The sequence below is a fragment of the Xenopus tropicalis genome, chromosome 8 (genome assembly GCF_000004195.4).
Source record: "Xenopus tropicalis strain Nigerian chromosome 8, UCB_Xtro_10.0, whole genome shotgun sequence".
In the NCBI taxonomy this organism is placed as follows: domain Eukaryota; kingdom Metazoa; phylum Chordata; class Amphibia; order Anura; family Pipidae; genus Xenopus; species Xenopus tropicalis.
In genome coordinates, this window is record NC_030684.2 from 125119856 (window position 1) to 125136798 (window position 16943).

The following is a 16943-nucleotide window of genomic DNA, read 5'->3' on the forward strand; positions in this document are numbered from 1 at the left end:
CTATCTATCTATCTATCTATCTATCTATCATCTATCTATCTATTGTTTTTTTGCATTAATGCATAAAAATAACCAGTTTCTATGCTCATTTTCTGATCTTTATCACCCATTACATACATAATACTGCATATGGTGCATTCATTGGACTTAATCATAATTAAACCAGTGTTCTGAGTCAATGTTTCTCTCCTCGCGGGAAGCTTAATCAAGACATATCTGTTTTTATTGAAAATATGGGTGCATTCTGGGTACTTTTAAATGTTTAAGATAACAGGCCAAAGGTTTGTCCTTCTAATGCGCCTTTTTTTGCCACAACCACAAAACAATTTTCCAATAATGAATTGTGGAATTTCTCGGCAAATCCGCGGCTGCCGAAAAAATTTGCTTACCACTACTCAAGACTAGTGATGGGCAAAATGTTTCGCCAGGCATGGATTCGCCGCACGTCCAAAAATTGTCGCGGGGTTAAAAAAAAGAATTGTCGCGGGCGTCAAAAGAATAGCCGCGCAACGAAATAATAGCCGCACGACGAAATAATAGCCGCAAGCGACGAAACAATAGCCATGCGACGAAATAATAGCCGCGGGCGACGAAACAATAGCCGCGGGTGACGAAACAATAGCCGCGGGCAACAAAACAATAGCCGCGTAACGAAATAATAGCCGCGGGCGACGATACAATAGCCGCGCGACAAAATAATAGCCGCGGGCGACAAAACAATAGCCGCGCGACAAAGTAATAGCCGCAGCGACAATGTTTTTTGTCGCACGACATTTTCGCCGTTTCTCAAATTTCTCGCCTTTTCACGGATCTTTTGAAAGATTCGGGAATTTTTCGGCGAAGCGAAACGGAACAGATTCGCTCATCACTACTCAAGACTAGTGATGAATGAATTGTTTTGCCAGGCTTGGATTCACAGTGAATTTCCGCATTCTGCCATTGGCAAATTGTTTCGCAAAACTTCCACAGATTATTAAAAAATGCTCAGAAATGAAGCAGAAGGCTCTCATTCATCAGCATGCAACCTCCACTGGAAATGGGACTACACTATCACCTATCACTATAGTAAATAAACTAGGTAAATACCGGGCCCCTTGTTATACTGTATATAGTGATGAGCAAAATTTTCCATCTGGCATGGATTTGTGGCGAATTTCCGCGTTTCCCCATTGGTGGATTATTTTGCAAAATGGCTGCCGCCCCAGGGGCCCCGCACCCCCTAAGGTGCTCTCAGCGGCCACGTCCCTTGCACCCCCACAGGGCCCCCCACCACCCACTCAATGTTCTTCCCTGAACTTGAGTAATTGAAATGCATTAAGGAAGGGACACCAGCGGCCGGGGGGGGCACCATCACGGATCGGGTCTGGGCCGCTGGGGCCCACTGGATTTTTTCCTGTGCTCCGATGGCTCAGTCTGTCCCTGTGGGAATGGTACCCCCAGTCATTGTTTTTATTTTATTATTTCATCACAGGAAATGAGATCTCTTATTCATATATCAGTCTTTCATTCAAACTACACCCTGGTTGCTAAGCTAATTCAGATCCTAGCAACTAAATAGCTGCTGAAGATCCAAAAAGGGAGAGCTGTTTAACAAAAACTGAAATAATTAAAAAATTGCAAATTGTCTCAGACTATCACTCTCTACGTTACACTGAACGTTAATGCAAAGGTGAAAAACCCCTTTAATGCAGGAGTTGGGGTCAGATTTTGATTGACAGGTAGATCTAATACATCTTTTAGGGGGCTTCCTATCCATAGCAACTAATCAGTAATTAGCTTTTTTCAACCAGCTGCAGGTGGAACGATGAATGCAACAATTTCATTGGCTGCCATGGGTTACTGCCTGAAGGCAGTTGGTTATTTTGATATAATTATAGAGACAGTGAAGAGAGACAAGAATAATGTGATTATTTCAGAAAAAAAAACCACATTTTTAATTGATTATATTTATAAAGATTCTTATTTCAGTGAGAAATGGTAGTTTGAACAACAACACACGGTGCCAGGTTATTAGGTTATTATAGTGGTTGGCATGTGCCCTCTCTAATACCATATGTATGTGTGTCTGTGTCAGTATATATATATATATATGTCAAATCTGATTTTTTTTTTCTCAATTCAAGGTCTGCTATTTATTAAGTGCAAAAAACCTGAAAACTTGAATGTAAAAATTTGCCATCTAATGGCTTGCGAGTTTCTAAGTCAATGGGAGTTGCCATAGGCAAAGTCAAGCCATATTCTCAAACACAAATTTTTTGAGTTTTTCTATCCGAACAAGTTTTCCTTATTAATAAATAAGGGACCATTTGATACGCAACTTTATTTGATTTAAAAACAAACAAACTCGAATTCACTAATTAGAAAATTGATAAATAAGCCCATAAGCACTGTGCAAACTCTGTGTATATATATATATATAGAGAGAGAGAGAGAGAGGGTGAGTGTACCACACGCTAGGGGGCTGATTTACTAACCCACGAATCCGACCCGAATTGGAAAAGTTCCGACTTGAAAACGAACATTTTGCGACTTTTTCGTATGTTTTGCGATTTTTTCGGATTCTGTACGAATTTTTCGTTACCAATACGATTTTTGCGTAAAAACGCGAGTTTTTCGTATCCATTACGAAAGTTGCGTAAAAAGTTGCGCATTTTGCGTAGCGTTAAAACTTACGCGAAAAGTTGCGCATTTTTCGTAGCGTTAAAACTTAACGCTACGAAAAATGCGCAACTTTTCGCGTAAGTTTTAACGCTACGCAAAATGCACAACTTTTTACGCAACTTTCGTAATGGATAGGAAAACTCGCGTTTTTACTCAAAAATCGTATTGGATCCGAAAAATTCGTAAAGAATCTGAAAAAATCGCAAAACATACGAAAAAATCGCAAAGTACCGATCATTACGAAAAAAACGCAATCGGACTCCATTCGACCCGTTCGTGGGTAAGTAAATCAGCCCCTAGGACTCAGTATACAGAAAAAAAGTTGGTGCTCTGTCTCTATATTTAGTTTATTTTGACCAGCACCCAGGCAGTTAACTACATTTTTAGGGTTGTGCTCCTCTCTGCACCTGTATATATATAAAAATACATAGTTTAAAGCGTGGCAGTGGGGGCCAGATGATGGGGGTAAATTTGGGGCACTGGGCCAAACGGTATAGTATTGGGCACCGAACTTCTTTTCTTTGGTATAAACTGCTTTCCAATTGGACAGGAGGTTTGAAGTTTCGGTACCTGTGTCCCAGCTGAAGTTGGGGGCCACAAAGCACTACCTTACATAGTACCTCAGTTACCCTTAAGCCAGCTCTGATATGTATTTGACACCTGTAGGGAGGGGATTATTGTCACTAGCAGTTAGTTGCCTAACCGACTGATACAAGTTGAGACCAGTGCCCAGACTTCTGCTCCTGGGGGCTGGTTGATAGGCACCCACCTAAGGACTAAATCCCTCCCTGACTTGTATATAGAGGCCAGCCTCTGTCCTGCCTCATCAGCTCACTTCCCCGCCCGATCTGCCCATTTCCCCATCCGTCCACTGTCTAGCCCGCCCATTTCCCCTCCCCCAAATGACATCATGACCCGCCCCCACTCTAAAGCCTTTTATTAATAGGAAAAAAGGTGGCAACCGTAGTTTCACCTGCTGAACTTGGGGCTATGTAGTAATAGGAAAAATGAATGTACGGAAGAATAAATAACACACACAAGCAATATAGAGGAAATTAATTTTATTACAGTTTCATGAGAATTAAAGATGCAATAGATTTTGGAATTTATGGATATTTTTTGAAAAATTCTAGTTTGACAGTGACATTCTGCTTTTAGGTTTAAATAATAATTGTATTAATTTTTGTAATGTCTACTTAATTATGGGTGCTTAGTATTGTATGAATAGAGATTGGCTGCTCTATTTAAAGTTTCATTTCATTTTTTTTTTTTGCTTTTGCCAATATGTTCATCGTTTGAGCCTCACAATTGTAATTGGGCCATTTGCTTTATAGCATTGTTTTCTTTGTGGAGCCAAATGTTCGATGTATTATGATTACAGTTCCCAGTGTATGGACTCTATGTCGGCTGTACGCAATACAAGGGTACAAGTGGAAACTATATGGACTTATCCTTCATTGGACTATGAATTGGACGTGTATACACTATGGGCTATGTATCTAACTTACAGCCTATACACATGTACACTGGGGGTTGGGCAAAAAAGCCCCATTGCAGTTATCTCATTATTCAATTAAACTATAACCAATCAGATTGGCCTTTTGTTTTCCAAGTTATGGAAAGCTTTTTAATATTTCTTTTATTATGAAAAGGTATTTTTCACGTCTTACATATTTATAGTTTCTTGATATCACTATGTTATTATCAGGGCCAGATTTTCAAATTTGGGGGGGGGGGGAACAGTGGGGGGGGGGGGGGTTGCAAGCGCACATGCGCCATAGGCCAAATTTGACTTCCATACGGAGCAGTGGGGAGAAGTCCCCATTGCTCCGTATGGGAACACAAATTTTAGATCTTTGTGCGGCGTGGCAGCATGCTGCCCCCAGGTTTCTGCCGCCCTAGGCCCGGGCCTTTGTGGCCTCTCCACAAATCTGGGCCTGGTTATTATTAAGTCATTGGTAGTTATTATAGGGCTTATTTAAGGTGTGGCCTTTTGTTGTGTTTAAAGGGGAACTATCGCAAAAATGAACATTTACTGAAATAAGAAACTATCTAAATATAATTTAATTTAAAATAACTATTTCTTTATGACTTTTTTTTAATCACTGTATTCCATTTTAGGTATGGGCGTGTTTTTGAATATTGTGTTGTTAGTCATTGCCCGTTGTTTATATGTAGGCTGTTATGGGTTTTTAAAATATGGGTAGTATTTGGATATTTTGGATATTTGTATTTTTTTTATAGGGTTTTTATGATCATAATATAGCAAATTAATTGTATTATATTGTAAGTTAGTGCAATTTTAACAGTGAATATGGTTATTATTACTAATTACCGTATGGTTATTATTACATTCCTTATTGCTTTTTTACTTGTATCCATTAATTATGGAGACTTTTTATTATCACTATCTAAAATATAGATGATTTTTCATATAAGTACATTTAATATAGATGTATTTTGTAGAGATATTTCAGAAAACTTTCACACTAAAATCACAAAAGTGAGAAAGACATACGAGGGTTAACAGGGAGCGTAAAGGGCCGACAGGAGACGGTACAAGAGATGCAGGGAGTTATAGTGATATTAGTGAATCCGCAGTCGCCAGTCCACAAATGGCCAATATATGTAAATATATATATATATATATATATATATATAGAAAATAATCATCTGTGGCCAGCACACCCTTCAATGTTTCATCAAAAAAAATTTTTATTGCAGATATATTGTTAAAACCAACGTTTCGGTCCTCGTTAGGACCTTTCTCAAGGATAAAAACAATAGTGCATTGGGCACCTAATTTCACATGCTAGGGTATACAGGTATTTAGATGTGATGTGATGCACTATTGTTTTTATCCTTGAGAAAGGTCCTAACGAGGACCGAAACGTTGGTTTTAACAATATATCTGCAATAAAAAAATTTTTTGATGAAACATTGAAGGGTGTGCTGGCCACAGATGATTATTTTCTATGCATACATAATTTTGGCTAAGCACCCCGCAGAATATTGAGCCTTGGAGTGCGGACACCATTTGGATTGATATATATATATATATATATATATAAATGAACAATACGTTTTTATATTTGAATTGTTTTACACAGGGGTTTTTAGTTACAAGTTTATGATCATAAAATTACCAAGCCTCCATAACAAATTAAGGGAAACCTCATTAACTTACTTTAATTTACTTAAATCAAAAGTAAATAAAAATATACAAAAGAGAGGCTAAAAAAAGAGAGTTTATGATCATAAAATTGCCAAGCCACCATACCACGTCAAGGTAAACCCCATATGGTGGAAAAATATATGGCTCTGGGGATAGTTTTTCAAGTGTAAGCAATACAGATTGTTGGTACAAAGGCAAAGTAAAGCAAGTAAAGAATATACACAAAGCTACTGTTCCAAGGAAACCAAGTCACAGAGATTGTTTAGTTATTCTTACTTATATAGTGCTGACATGTTAAGCAGCACTTTATAGCGATGATACACCATTCCCTGCCCTAGTGGGGCTTACACTCTAATATCCCTGTCACATTTACACTCTCTATGGTCAGTGTTACCAAGAGCCAATTCAATTGCCAATCTGTTTTTAAAACTGGAATACCCCCCCCCCAAAAAACCCCACTTAAGGGAAAATATGCAAACACTTTGGGGCACATTCACTAAGATCCGATGGTTTCTGGGCTTAAATCACGATATGGTGAAAATTTGTAGTAACCACGATAATTTCTGATGTTCTAAAATGTCACGATAATTCTTTTCTCGGTTGTACGAAAATATCGCAATTGCGCTCCGAAAGTCAGAATCGCTAGGGGGGGAGCCTATCATTTGGCACCGCCCAGTGATTTTTTACTTTCATTCTCCTTTAAACTTGCTGACTTTAGCAGAAAATCTATATCCTTTGTAGTCTAAGGTAAGTCTAGGGTAGTGATCCCAAGATTTTTATTATTGTGAGCCACACTCAGATGTAAAATGTTGGTGTGCCACACAAGCATAAAAAAGTTCTTTGGGGATGCCAAATAAGGACTGTGATTGGCTATTTGGTAGCCCCACATAGACTGCTAGGAGTAGAACTCCGTGCTCCCAAAACCTGCCTCCAAGGCAGAAATAAAAAGTGTGCATCTACTTTGAGGCCACTGGGCGCAACATAAAAGGGGGTGGTTGGGGATCACTGTCTAAGGGTGATAGATCTTAAAGACTTGTTTCCTTCTATCTGTAATCTAGATATTGTGCAAAAGAAACACTTTCTTCTACTCTCCTATGTTAAAAGTGTCTATGTGGAATGTTAAGGAGACAGCTGTAGGTAGACCTCTCCCATGAAGCAAGAGAACCCCTGTCAGCACTGGTCTTCACCGACGCCCTTTTGGGGCCCCGGAACTTTCTGCTGCAGTTCTGACAGGGAACCTACAGGCTTCAGAGGTCACCTGGATAGGAAAGATATAGCCAATGGTGAGATGAATATCGAAGTCAGCAGCTGTATTGTCACTGTGGAAATTGTCTTTCTGTCCAATAGATAAAATAGTTCATTGCACAATTCTGGATTCTGTAGCTGGGTTATATTTCCTTAACTTTAGCTTTGTGCTCAGCAGTAACACTGGCATTTGATGTACTTAATTAAATACTTTAGGTTACTGAATTAGTAGGGAAACATTCAAAGTTACTGCCTTCTGGTAGGCAAAAATAAAACTCAACAGGGCACCACCCAGAGGGGTTTGTTGGGCTATTCATGGTGTTAGACTGTGTGCACTGTCCAGACTGTCATTTCCTCCCAGAAGCAATGGTATTTGAATTTGTACTAATTTCTTCAGCTTGAGTTCAATGCAGTATATATTTACTCCTCATGCATTCATCTTTTTGAGCAGTACTGGAAATCCTTCCCAATCTCCCATCCAACCTCCCTTTCTATGTTTGAGCAGTACTGGAAATCCATCCCAATCTCCCATCCAACCTCCCATTTTGAATAATTTGCCTTTAGATTGTTTGCTACTGCTCATCTCAAGCATTCCATTATGGGTCTGAGTGGAAAAGTAACATTATATGGAGAACAGATGTTAGTAGTGTTCATCCATCTTTTCTTTTGGTCTAGAATTGTGCTCATAAATTAAATACAGTGGTGAAAATTATATTTCTTATCCCTTGCTTTTCTTGTGCATTTCTTTAATGGTCTCTGCAAGTATAATTAATTTGATGGGGAATCATCTTTTTTGTCAGACTGTTCAGACCTGCTGAGATCATTTCTCTTCATTCCTTGTGCCCTTGCCCTTAATCTTGCCATTATTACTGATGCGGGTGGAAATATATCATCTTCTTTGTCTTGTACATTTTGTGTGTCTGGCTTTCTCTCTAGGGCTTTGGGACGTACCCTAGGTCCTTTGCCCAGTCTCAGCCTGAAACGCTTGGGGTTCCATAAAGCTACATCACCAGGGTTGGGGTGCAACTTTCTCTTCCTTGTTTCAGGAATTGGGATCCTAAATAGAGGGGAATCTTCATATGGGCACTGTCTGAGATGTTCCATTTGTTGTTGTAGAGCAATCTGCTGCTGATGTGCTTGAATGGCACGTTCCCTGTCACTTAATGCTATATATTCATATATTCCTCTGGTTGTATTAGAAGGATTCTGAGGGGCATTGCACTGATTATATTTCATAATGTTACATTGCTGTTGAGTAGAATTGTCTTTCCGGGCCATGGAAAAACTAATATTTGGTATTATTCTGGTATCTGTTGCTGGCAATGGAATTCCAGCAATATTCCCAGTGTTAATGTTCTGTGGTTTAAATCCATCATTAATTCTCACCATAGAGCTAGTACTTGGTATTGTGCTAGTATCTTTGGTGACAGTCATTACTGGTGGAACAGTTGTCGGGCTAGTGACAACGCTAGTGTTTGTTTCACTTTTTGATATTCCACGAACTTTGGCAACTGCATCCTGGAATAATTTGAAATCACTAACCTGGTGCCGATTATATCGGGTGGGCTTTCTACCTTTAGTAGATTTTTTACAAGTTGGTCTGTTTGTGTTTGTGTCATTTTTATTAGCTGCATTGTGTTTATCAGCCTCTTGCCTTTTTTCATTTCCGGGCTGTTCCTCACTGGAACAAGCTCTTTTTATTCCAGAGGAGCTGGTACTAGGAGTTGCCTCTGATCTGGAATGAACCCTTTTTCTCCCAGAGGAGCTGGTACTAGGAGTTGCCTCTGAACTGGAATCAACCCTTTTTATTCCAGAGGAGCTGGTACTAGGAGTTGCCTCTGAACTGGAATCAACCCTTTTTATTCCAGAGGAGCTGGTACTAGGAGTTGCCTCTGAACTGGAATAAACCCTTTTTATTCCAGAGGAGCTGGTACTAGGAGTTGCCTCTGAACTGGAATAAACCCTTTTTCTCCCAGAGGAGCTGGTACTAGGAGTTGCCTCTGAACTGGAACAAGCTTTTTGTGTCCCTGAGGAGCTAGTACTAGGAGTTGCCTCTGATCGGGAATGAACCCTTTTCATCCAAAAGAAGCTGGTACTTGCAGTTGCCTCTGAATTGTGACGTTTCTTACTGCAAGTCTGGTCCTGAGGAGAATATGCTCTTTTCCTTCTGGAAGAGCTGGTCCTTGGACCTGCACTGGAATTGCTGGGCACATTTGCACTGGATGATTGACCAGTCACAATGCCAGCATTGGCTCCAACTGGAGCTGCAACAGGATTAGTACCTGCTGAAATGCCAATGATTCTTGCAATGGCATTCTCAAAAATAGTTATTACTGTTTTCACTGGTTTTCCAAAAAGATTTGGAGCCATATCACCTGGATCACCTGGATGGTCACTGTGTACTTAGCACTGAGTACTAAGAGGTGACTGCATCCGTCGACATCTAGATGTCAAATGACAGCTGTGAAGCCATAAACTCTGTTCTTATCTGATTAACTGATAAGGTTGTCATGGTAACAGAGTGTTACCATGACAACCTTAGCAGGGGTTAAGAGACCTCTGATTGGTTGTCATGGTAACAGAGGTGGTATGATGCTAAATCTATGTGGGTGGTCTAACAGCTGTGAAACTTGACACCATGCAAAACCTCTGACCACTGATAAGGTTGTCATGGTAACAATGGTGGTGTGATATGCTAATTAGCATAAATCTACGTGGGTGGCCAAAAGGCTGGGAAAGTGTTTTTCCCTTTTCACACAATTCTTTGTAAACCCTGGAAATGGTTGTGCATGAAAATCCCAGTAACTGAGCAGATTGTGAAATACTCAGACCAGCCCGTCTGGCACCAACAACCATGCCACGCTCAAAATTGCTTAAATCACCTTTCTTTCCCATTCTGACATTCAGTTTGGAGTTCAGGAGATTGTCTTGACCAGGACCACACCCCTAAATGCATTGAAGCAACTGCCATGTGATTGGTTGATTAGCTAATTGCATTAATGAGAAATTGAACAGGTGTTCCTAATAAATCTTTAGCCGAGTGTATATGAATCCCAAATTTAGCTGTGATTTCTTGCTGATTTTGTTACTTTTTCTTACACTCTCTACTTCTAATTAATACTACTTCCACTGTCTAATGCTATTGAAGGATTAGATCTATGTATCTCTATCGGCTCCAGTCTTTTCTTCCTTAAGTCTCCCTCTGTTGTTTATATGCTAGTAAATATGTGTACCCTTTGCCACTGATTTCCAATCCAAACATGATTTTATCCCTACTAAACTGAATAATTAGCTACATACACTCTCCTCAGATTTTGCTGACTACTTCAAAAGTGATTAGTTCCATCTACTTAGATACCCACACCTACAGACATAAACCATTTCTTCCTTACTAAGTCCTCCTATTTATGGTATAATTGTTCTGATTCTCTTATGTCTCTTATCTCTCTTGTCATCTCCGCTCACAGCTTCCATCATTAATAACATGCCCCATTTTTACTCTTGTTAGGAATCCATTCTGGCTTGGTCCAATCCAAAGCATGTTTCCTGCCCTTCCCCTATTTATGTACCAACTAGTGATGGGTGAATGGATTTGCGGTGAATTTCCGTGTTTCGCCATTAGCGGATTGTTTCGCAAAACGGATGAATAAATTTGCCTTGGAAAAATTCACTGCGCATCCAAAAATTGTCGCCCGCGTCAAAAGAATAGTCTTGGCGTCAAAAGAGTAGCAGCGCAACAAAAGAATAGCCACGGGTGACAAAGGAATAGCCGCGGGCGACAAAAGAATAGCTGCGGCCAGCAAATTTTTTTTGCCGCGCAACATTTTTGCCATTTCGTGAATCTTTTGAAAGATTTTCTAATTTTTTGGCGACGCTTAACGGGACAGATTCGCTCATCACTAGTACCAACCCTACCGCAGGTTTCTGACTTGGTTATTGAGGGAAATTGTCTAAGTAGGCTCATCTCCTTGACCTGGTATCCTTAAGCTGGCCACACACGCATCAATAATATCGTACGAAACCTTGTTTCGTATGATATTCGGTGCGTGTATGGCACCATAGAAGGCGCCTAAGCGAAATCTGCCTTCAGGGCTGGATCGGCAGAAGGAGGTAAAAATCCTATTGTTTCTCCCTCCATATCTGACGTTTCAGCCCTGAACATCAGTGGCGGATTGGAAGATCGAAAATCGACACCTTTAGTCCCTTGATCATTATTGACCCTTGTTACTGGCTTGGGATACAGTGTCTCAGTGTTACTTTCTCTACAGCACTTACAGAGAAATCAGAAAAAGTAAAAATGTTTTGGTCACAATTAAGCTTAGAAGCCTTTCAAAAAAGTGCCATACAATGCATTAACTGTATGCAGATAATCCCCCGGTGCATTTCAAGAGCTAGTGTCTCAATGGACATATCATTGCCATTTGTGGCTCTCAAAGGGTAGTAGTCATCATTAAATCTCCAACATTTGTTCCATAGGTTTTATATAAAAGCAAGTGTTTTATAAAGAACACTTTAGTTCTCAAACTAAAAAACATTAAGTACATTCCACATGAATGCTACTGTTTCTACTTTTTTTTACAGCTTTATTCATTATAGGTGTAATCATAGACATTACACAAATACAGTTATGCTTTCAAGAATGACTAATATGTTGTCTCTTTTATGTTATGAGCTTTCCAAAATCAGTTATTGCAATTAACCATGCAATTAACATCTGGAAATGAGTCTACAGCCATTCAGTCTGCTCCCAGAAAACAATGTCTTCTTGTAACCAGAGCTAAATGCTTTCTGCTTCTTAAAACAGATCTCAACAAGTAGTGGATTCCTCATGACCTGTACCATGGGCTTCATTCTCTGAAGAAATAATTACAGTTGGCTTAATACTAAAACACTAAACAAGAAATTGCCTTTTCTGTTCATTTTAAAGCTTTAGTTGAATGTGTTTTTAATATTTTTTAGAATAAACCTCAGTGAGACACATCATTTATATAGGTCAAGTAATAAAACAAATACTTATGATAAAAAACAAATAGAAACCACTTATTATGGCAGAATTTGTATGTATCACAGTTACTGAGGCTGCAAAGAGAGTAATCTCCACGTTCAGCCCTTGCAGAACCTTCTCATCACCACATTCAGCCTTTGCAGAACCTTCTAATCTCCACATTCAGCCTTTGCAGAACCTTATAATCTCCACGTTTGTCCTTTGCAGAACCTTCTAATCTCCACGTTCAGCCCTTGCAGAACCTTCTCATCACCACATTTGTCCTTTGCAGAACCTTCTAATCTCCACGTTTGCCCTTTGCAGAACCTTCTAATCTCCACGTTCGTCCTTTGCAGAACCTTCTAATCTCCACGTTCAGCCTTTGCAGAACCTTCTAATCTCCACGTTCAGCCTTTACAGAACCTTCTAATCTCCACGTGCAGCTTTTGCAGAGCCTTCCATAATGTATTCCAGAAGACCAAGGAGGGGCAAACAAATCCTTACAAGAAGATCCCAAAAACTACAGCCTGATAATTCCCTGATCAGACATTATTGTCATTTAATTGGTTTTGGTGGAAAACTATTGGAGTTCGCACTTTTTGAAGACTGTAGCAATGCTGATAAACTCAATGGACATTCTTCATTTTTGGCAAGAATTACTCTGGATACATGGAGATGCTCCATGTAAGTTAAGAGTGAAGCAGTTAAAAGCATGCATGTTAGCTGTCTTCAAGGAAATCCACCTTTATCGAGATACAAAACCTTGTGTATCATTTCAGATTGTCATTAGTTAGAGACCAAAATGAACCAGACAATGGTAACAGAATTCATCCTTTTAGGAATCACCAACCAACCACAGCTACAGCTCTTTCTTTTCACTGTGTTCCTCGTATTTTATCTCTTAAGTTTTGTGGGCAATCTCAGCATTGTATTTGTAGTCATTTTTGATTATCATCTGCACAACCCTATGTATTTCTTCTTAGTTAATCTGTCTTTTTTAGATTTCTTCTACTCATCCACTACGGTACCCAAAATGCTGGCTGGGTTGGTGGTGGAGGAAAAGAGGATATCTTTTCAGGGGTGTATAACTCAGCTCTACATCTTTCATTTTTTAGGAAGCACAGAGGCTATGCTTCTCGCTACCATGTCCTATGATAGGTATGTTGCTATATGTAATCCACTCCGATACTGTGTTCTCATGGCTAAAGCTACATGCATTCAGTTATCTGCTATATGTTGGACAACTGGCTTTGTCTATTCATTGTCTCACACCATTCTGACCTCCAGGTTGCCTTTCTGCATGATGAACAAACTCACTCATTTTTATTGTGATATTAAACCCCTTCTCAAACTTGCCTGCACTGACACCCACCTCAATGAAAGTTTAGTGTCTATAGTTACTGGATTTGTAGCTCTCTTCACATTTATACTGATTACAATATCTTATGCGTTCATTAGTAGGCATCTCCTGAACATTCGGTCCACTCACAGTAGACACAAAGCCATATCCACCTGCACTTCCCATATGACCGTTGTTTTGTTATACTTTGGAACTGCCTTTTGCACTTATCTGAGACCGGTCACAAATGACTCTTTAGAGCAGGACAGAATTACTGCAGTGCTCTTCACAGTCATAACACCAGCATTAAATCCCCTTATCTATGCACTTAGAAACAAAGATGTGAAAAGAGCTTTAACAAAAATGTTTTTAGGAAACTTGGGAACTGCTGGGAATCGTTCTAGATTTATTATTCCATTAGGAACATTTTCTTGACAGTCAGGAACATTTTGGACACATTAATTATCAAAACTGATCAAGTAGTCAGTTCATTGGAATGGGTTTAACTGCTCTGAGAAGTTAAACGCAATCATATTCAATCAATTATTAGCAATTAGTATATCTCATCAACAGCACTAAGATCTATATGAATCCAAAATACCCAATACAAATATCATACAAGTAATGGACAATTATTTTCATTTTTTTAACTTTGAGCCTTTGTTTTCAACTTTAACCAATAAGAATCAAACATTCAGTTTGAAAGGGGTGTACAGAGGTAGTGAAAAGAGAATGGTATGGTATAGATTGCATAAAGAGTAATATTCAACTTTGTTGGACCAACAGGTATTCCATATGAAATGACATTGTACAAAATATCAGTAAAGTAAAAGCAAGCAATTAAACATATAATAATAATGTCTGCCTGAGATATTTGTAGGAGTAGTATGTAATTTTATCTAAGAGAGAGGGACAGGAAGTGACCTTGGTAGAAAATAGCCACACTACAAAGAAGAAGACATCCAAGCGAGCTCTTGAAAAATAAAGATTAAGTGATTCAGTAAGACTAATATTTTTACAGATTGTAGTGTTGCACTGAGGAAAATAAACTGTCAAGATCATAATTTCTTTTCTGTTTACCTTTTTTTTTTTGCATCGTTTTCAAATAATATTTGGTTATTTGGTTTGGTTATTTGGTTATTTTTGTTTTATTGCTCTCTACAGATCCAGTCAAGCCATTGGGCACATCAGCAACCCAAGGGACAAATAGTTAATACCCAGAAAGAAAACAGTCAAGAAGTTCAGACTACTTTTTCAAACTTCTTTTCATGCAAGATATAGCGAGAAATATGGAATTTGAATTCTGCTAAATCTCCCCTTAAGGATAAGTATGTACTTTTGTTACTTGACACCATTTTGCCATCAATCAGCTATCATCTGAAAATGCTGGTTCAAATTTTGGGCACATTTGGGCAAAAAAATTCGATTCCCCCCACTTTCTGCTCCATACTAAGCCCAGTGCACCTACTGAGGCAGGACAACCCTGGGGGTGTTAGCTCCACAGTAGCCAGGGGCAATAAGCATGGTGCTCTAAAGAATCATGTCCATAGATTATTTTGTTGGCAAGTGACAGAAGTGGTTTGCAGGTAATAAATTATTCCTTTATTTATTTTGTTGGAGTGTACTATGATAGGAGCTAGGCTGTCAATTGCTAAGCTTCATTTATAGGGTCCCTGTACCCAGACTTAATTACAACTTGGTCTTGGACTTCAATACTGATGTCTTCACATCAGGGCCCCTAGCAGATCCACCTTCTGATATGGGAATTCCCTTCCTTTCTATACACTAGGGCAGTGAAGTCTATGAATCCCTAAAGCAGACTGGGAGCTGGCCCTTGGGCCTCCAGTTGGATAGCCCTGCATTAAGTGATGAGAAACCGATGTAACACCCCAAGGCAAAATGGTAATACTTCCCTCCCACTTAGACTTTCTGAGAATTAGGGGAAATTTAACCCTATGGGTCCCCTACAGGCTACACTCTTAAACTCCAAAAAATATAATGTAGGTAAATTCACTCCTAATGAAATTGACCCTATTGTCAGTGTGGTAGGGACTTTCGACTGTAAGCTCCACAGGGGTAGAGACTAAAATGACTGGTATATTATCTCTGTAAAACTCTGTGGAATAGGATTAGCTATATAAAGTCCAACTTCTTTCACTTGCAGCATACTAGGGTTCATTAACCAGCACTTGGCAAATTAGGACCTGGATAGTACCCCATGCCATGGGAAACTGCCCAGGTTCAAATTTCTCTACTTTGGCGAGATGAGCCTCATTGCTGGAAGGCCACAATTTGACCACAATGACCCTGAGCAGAAAGATGGGGTTGGTTAGACTAGGGCTTAGGTAGAAGGTCAGGAGGAGAGAAGTAGCAGGGAATATTTTACAATAATTTGTTGTTGTTATACTATTTACAGTATCATCTCTTACATGTTTGGTAATATTGCTGTAACCTGTTTCCATCCCAGCCTGGATCTCTTTATTGTCTGCTGGGGAAAGTAAGATAAAGGGAAGGTATTGGGCCAGGTGTGCAGTTTTACTAATGTAGGGACATACCCCGCCAGCTTGATGCTGCACGGTCATTTCATTTCACTAAATCAGAGAATAACCATACACTATTTTTTGAATTTGAGTTTTTTCTGAAACACTGTTGCAAACAAAAAATCTTAAATAGTTCCCTGGCCAACCGTTCCACGCCTGACGTGTTAAACTTATACGCACTCAGGGGAGGATATCAGGTGGGGGACCCTGCGGGGCGTTATGCAGGCTCAGCAGGGGGGGGGGTATGGGAGGCTCAGTGGAGGGGGTAAGGGAGGCTCAGTGGAGGGGGTATGGGAGGCTCAGTGGAGGGGGTAAGGGAGGCTCAGTGGGGGGGTATGGGAGGCTCAATGGAGGGGGTAAGGGAGGCTCAGTGAAGGGGGTAAGGGAGCCTCAGTGGAGGGGGTAAGGGAGGCTCAGTGAAGGGGGTAAGGGAGGCTCAGTGAAGGGGGTAAGGGAGGCTCAATGGAGGGGGTTTGGGAGGCTCAGTGGAGGGGGTATGGGAGGCTCAGCAGGGGGTTAGGAGGTGTGGGGGATGCAGCCGGAGGGGCACCTGCAGCACTCCTAGGGCAGCAGCCCCGGTGGGCTGAAACCCAGTATTTAATTCAATTTTAAAATTCTACTTAAAAATGCTGAAAATACACCTATATATTTATGTGGACGTGTGCCAGGTTTAAGTTGGCGAATTTTTTAGTTGAAAATTTGAGTTTGCAAAACTCAGACTTCAAATTCACTATTTCTTGCTGCCAAAATGAAGCACTTACCTTCTATTTTGACTGCAATGCAAAATAGTACTAAAGGTATGAGATCCCTTATCCTAATTTTTAAAAATGATTTCCTTCTCTGTAATAATAAAACAGTACAGGTATAGGACCCCTTATCCGGAAACTCATTACCCAGAAAGTTCTGAATTACATAAAGGCCATCTCCCACAGACTTCATTATAAGCAAATAATTCTAATTTTTCAAAGTTATTTCCTTTTTGTCTGTAATAATAAAACA

The 16943-nt window shown here is 39.8% G+C and overlaps 1 protein-coding gene across 1 annotated transcript; it reads left to right on the top strand.

Annotated features, from left to right (window-relative positions):
- The first annotated feature begins 12867 nt into the window (after positions 1–12867).
- On the top strand, positions 12868–15403 carry LOC100492011 (olfactory receptor 12D3). Its single transcript, XM_012968882.3, has 4 exons — positions 12868–13801; positions 14191–14225; positions 14309–14385; positions 15373–15403. Exons 1-4 carry the CDS (start codon positions 12868–12870, stop codon positions 15401–15403), a joined length of 1077 nt encoding a protein of 358 aa, XP_012824336.2.
- Positions 15404–16943: the final 1540 nt, after the last annotated feature.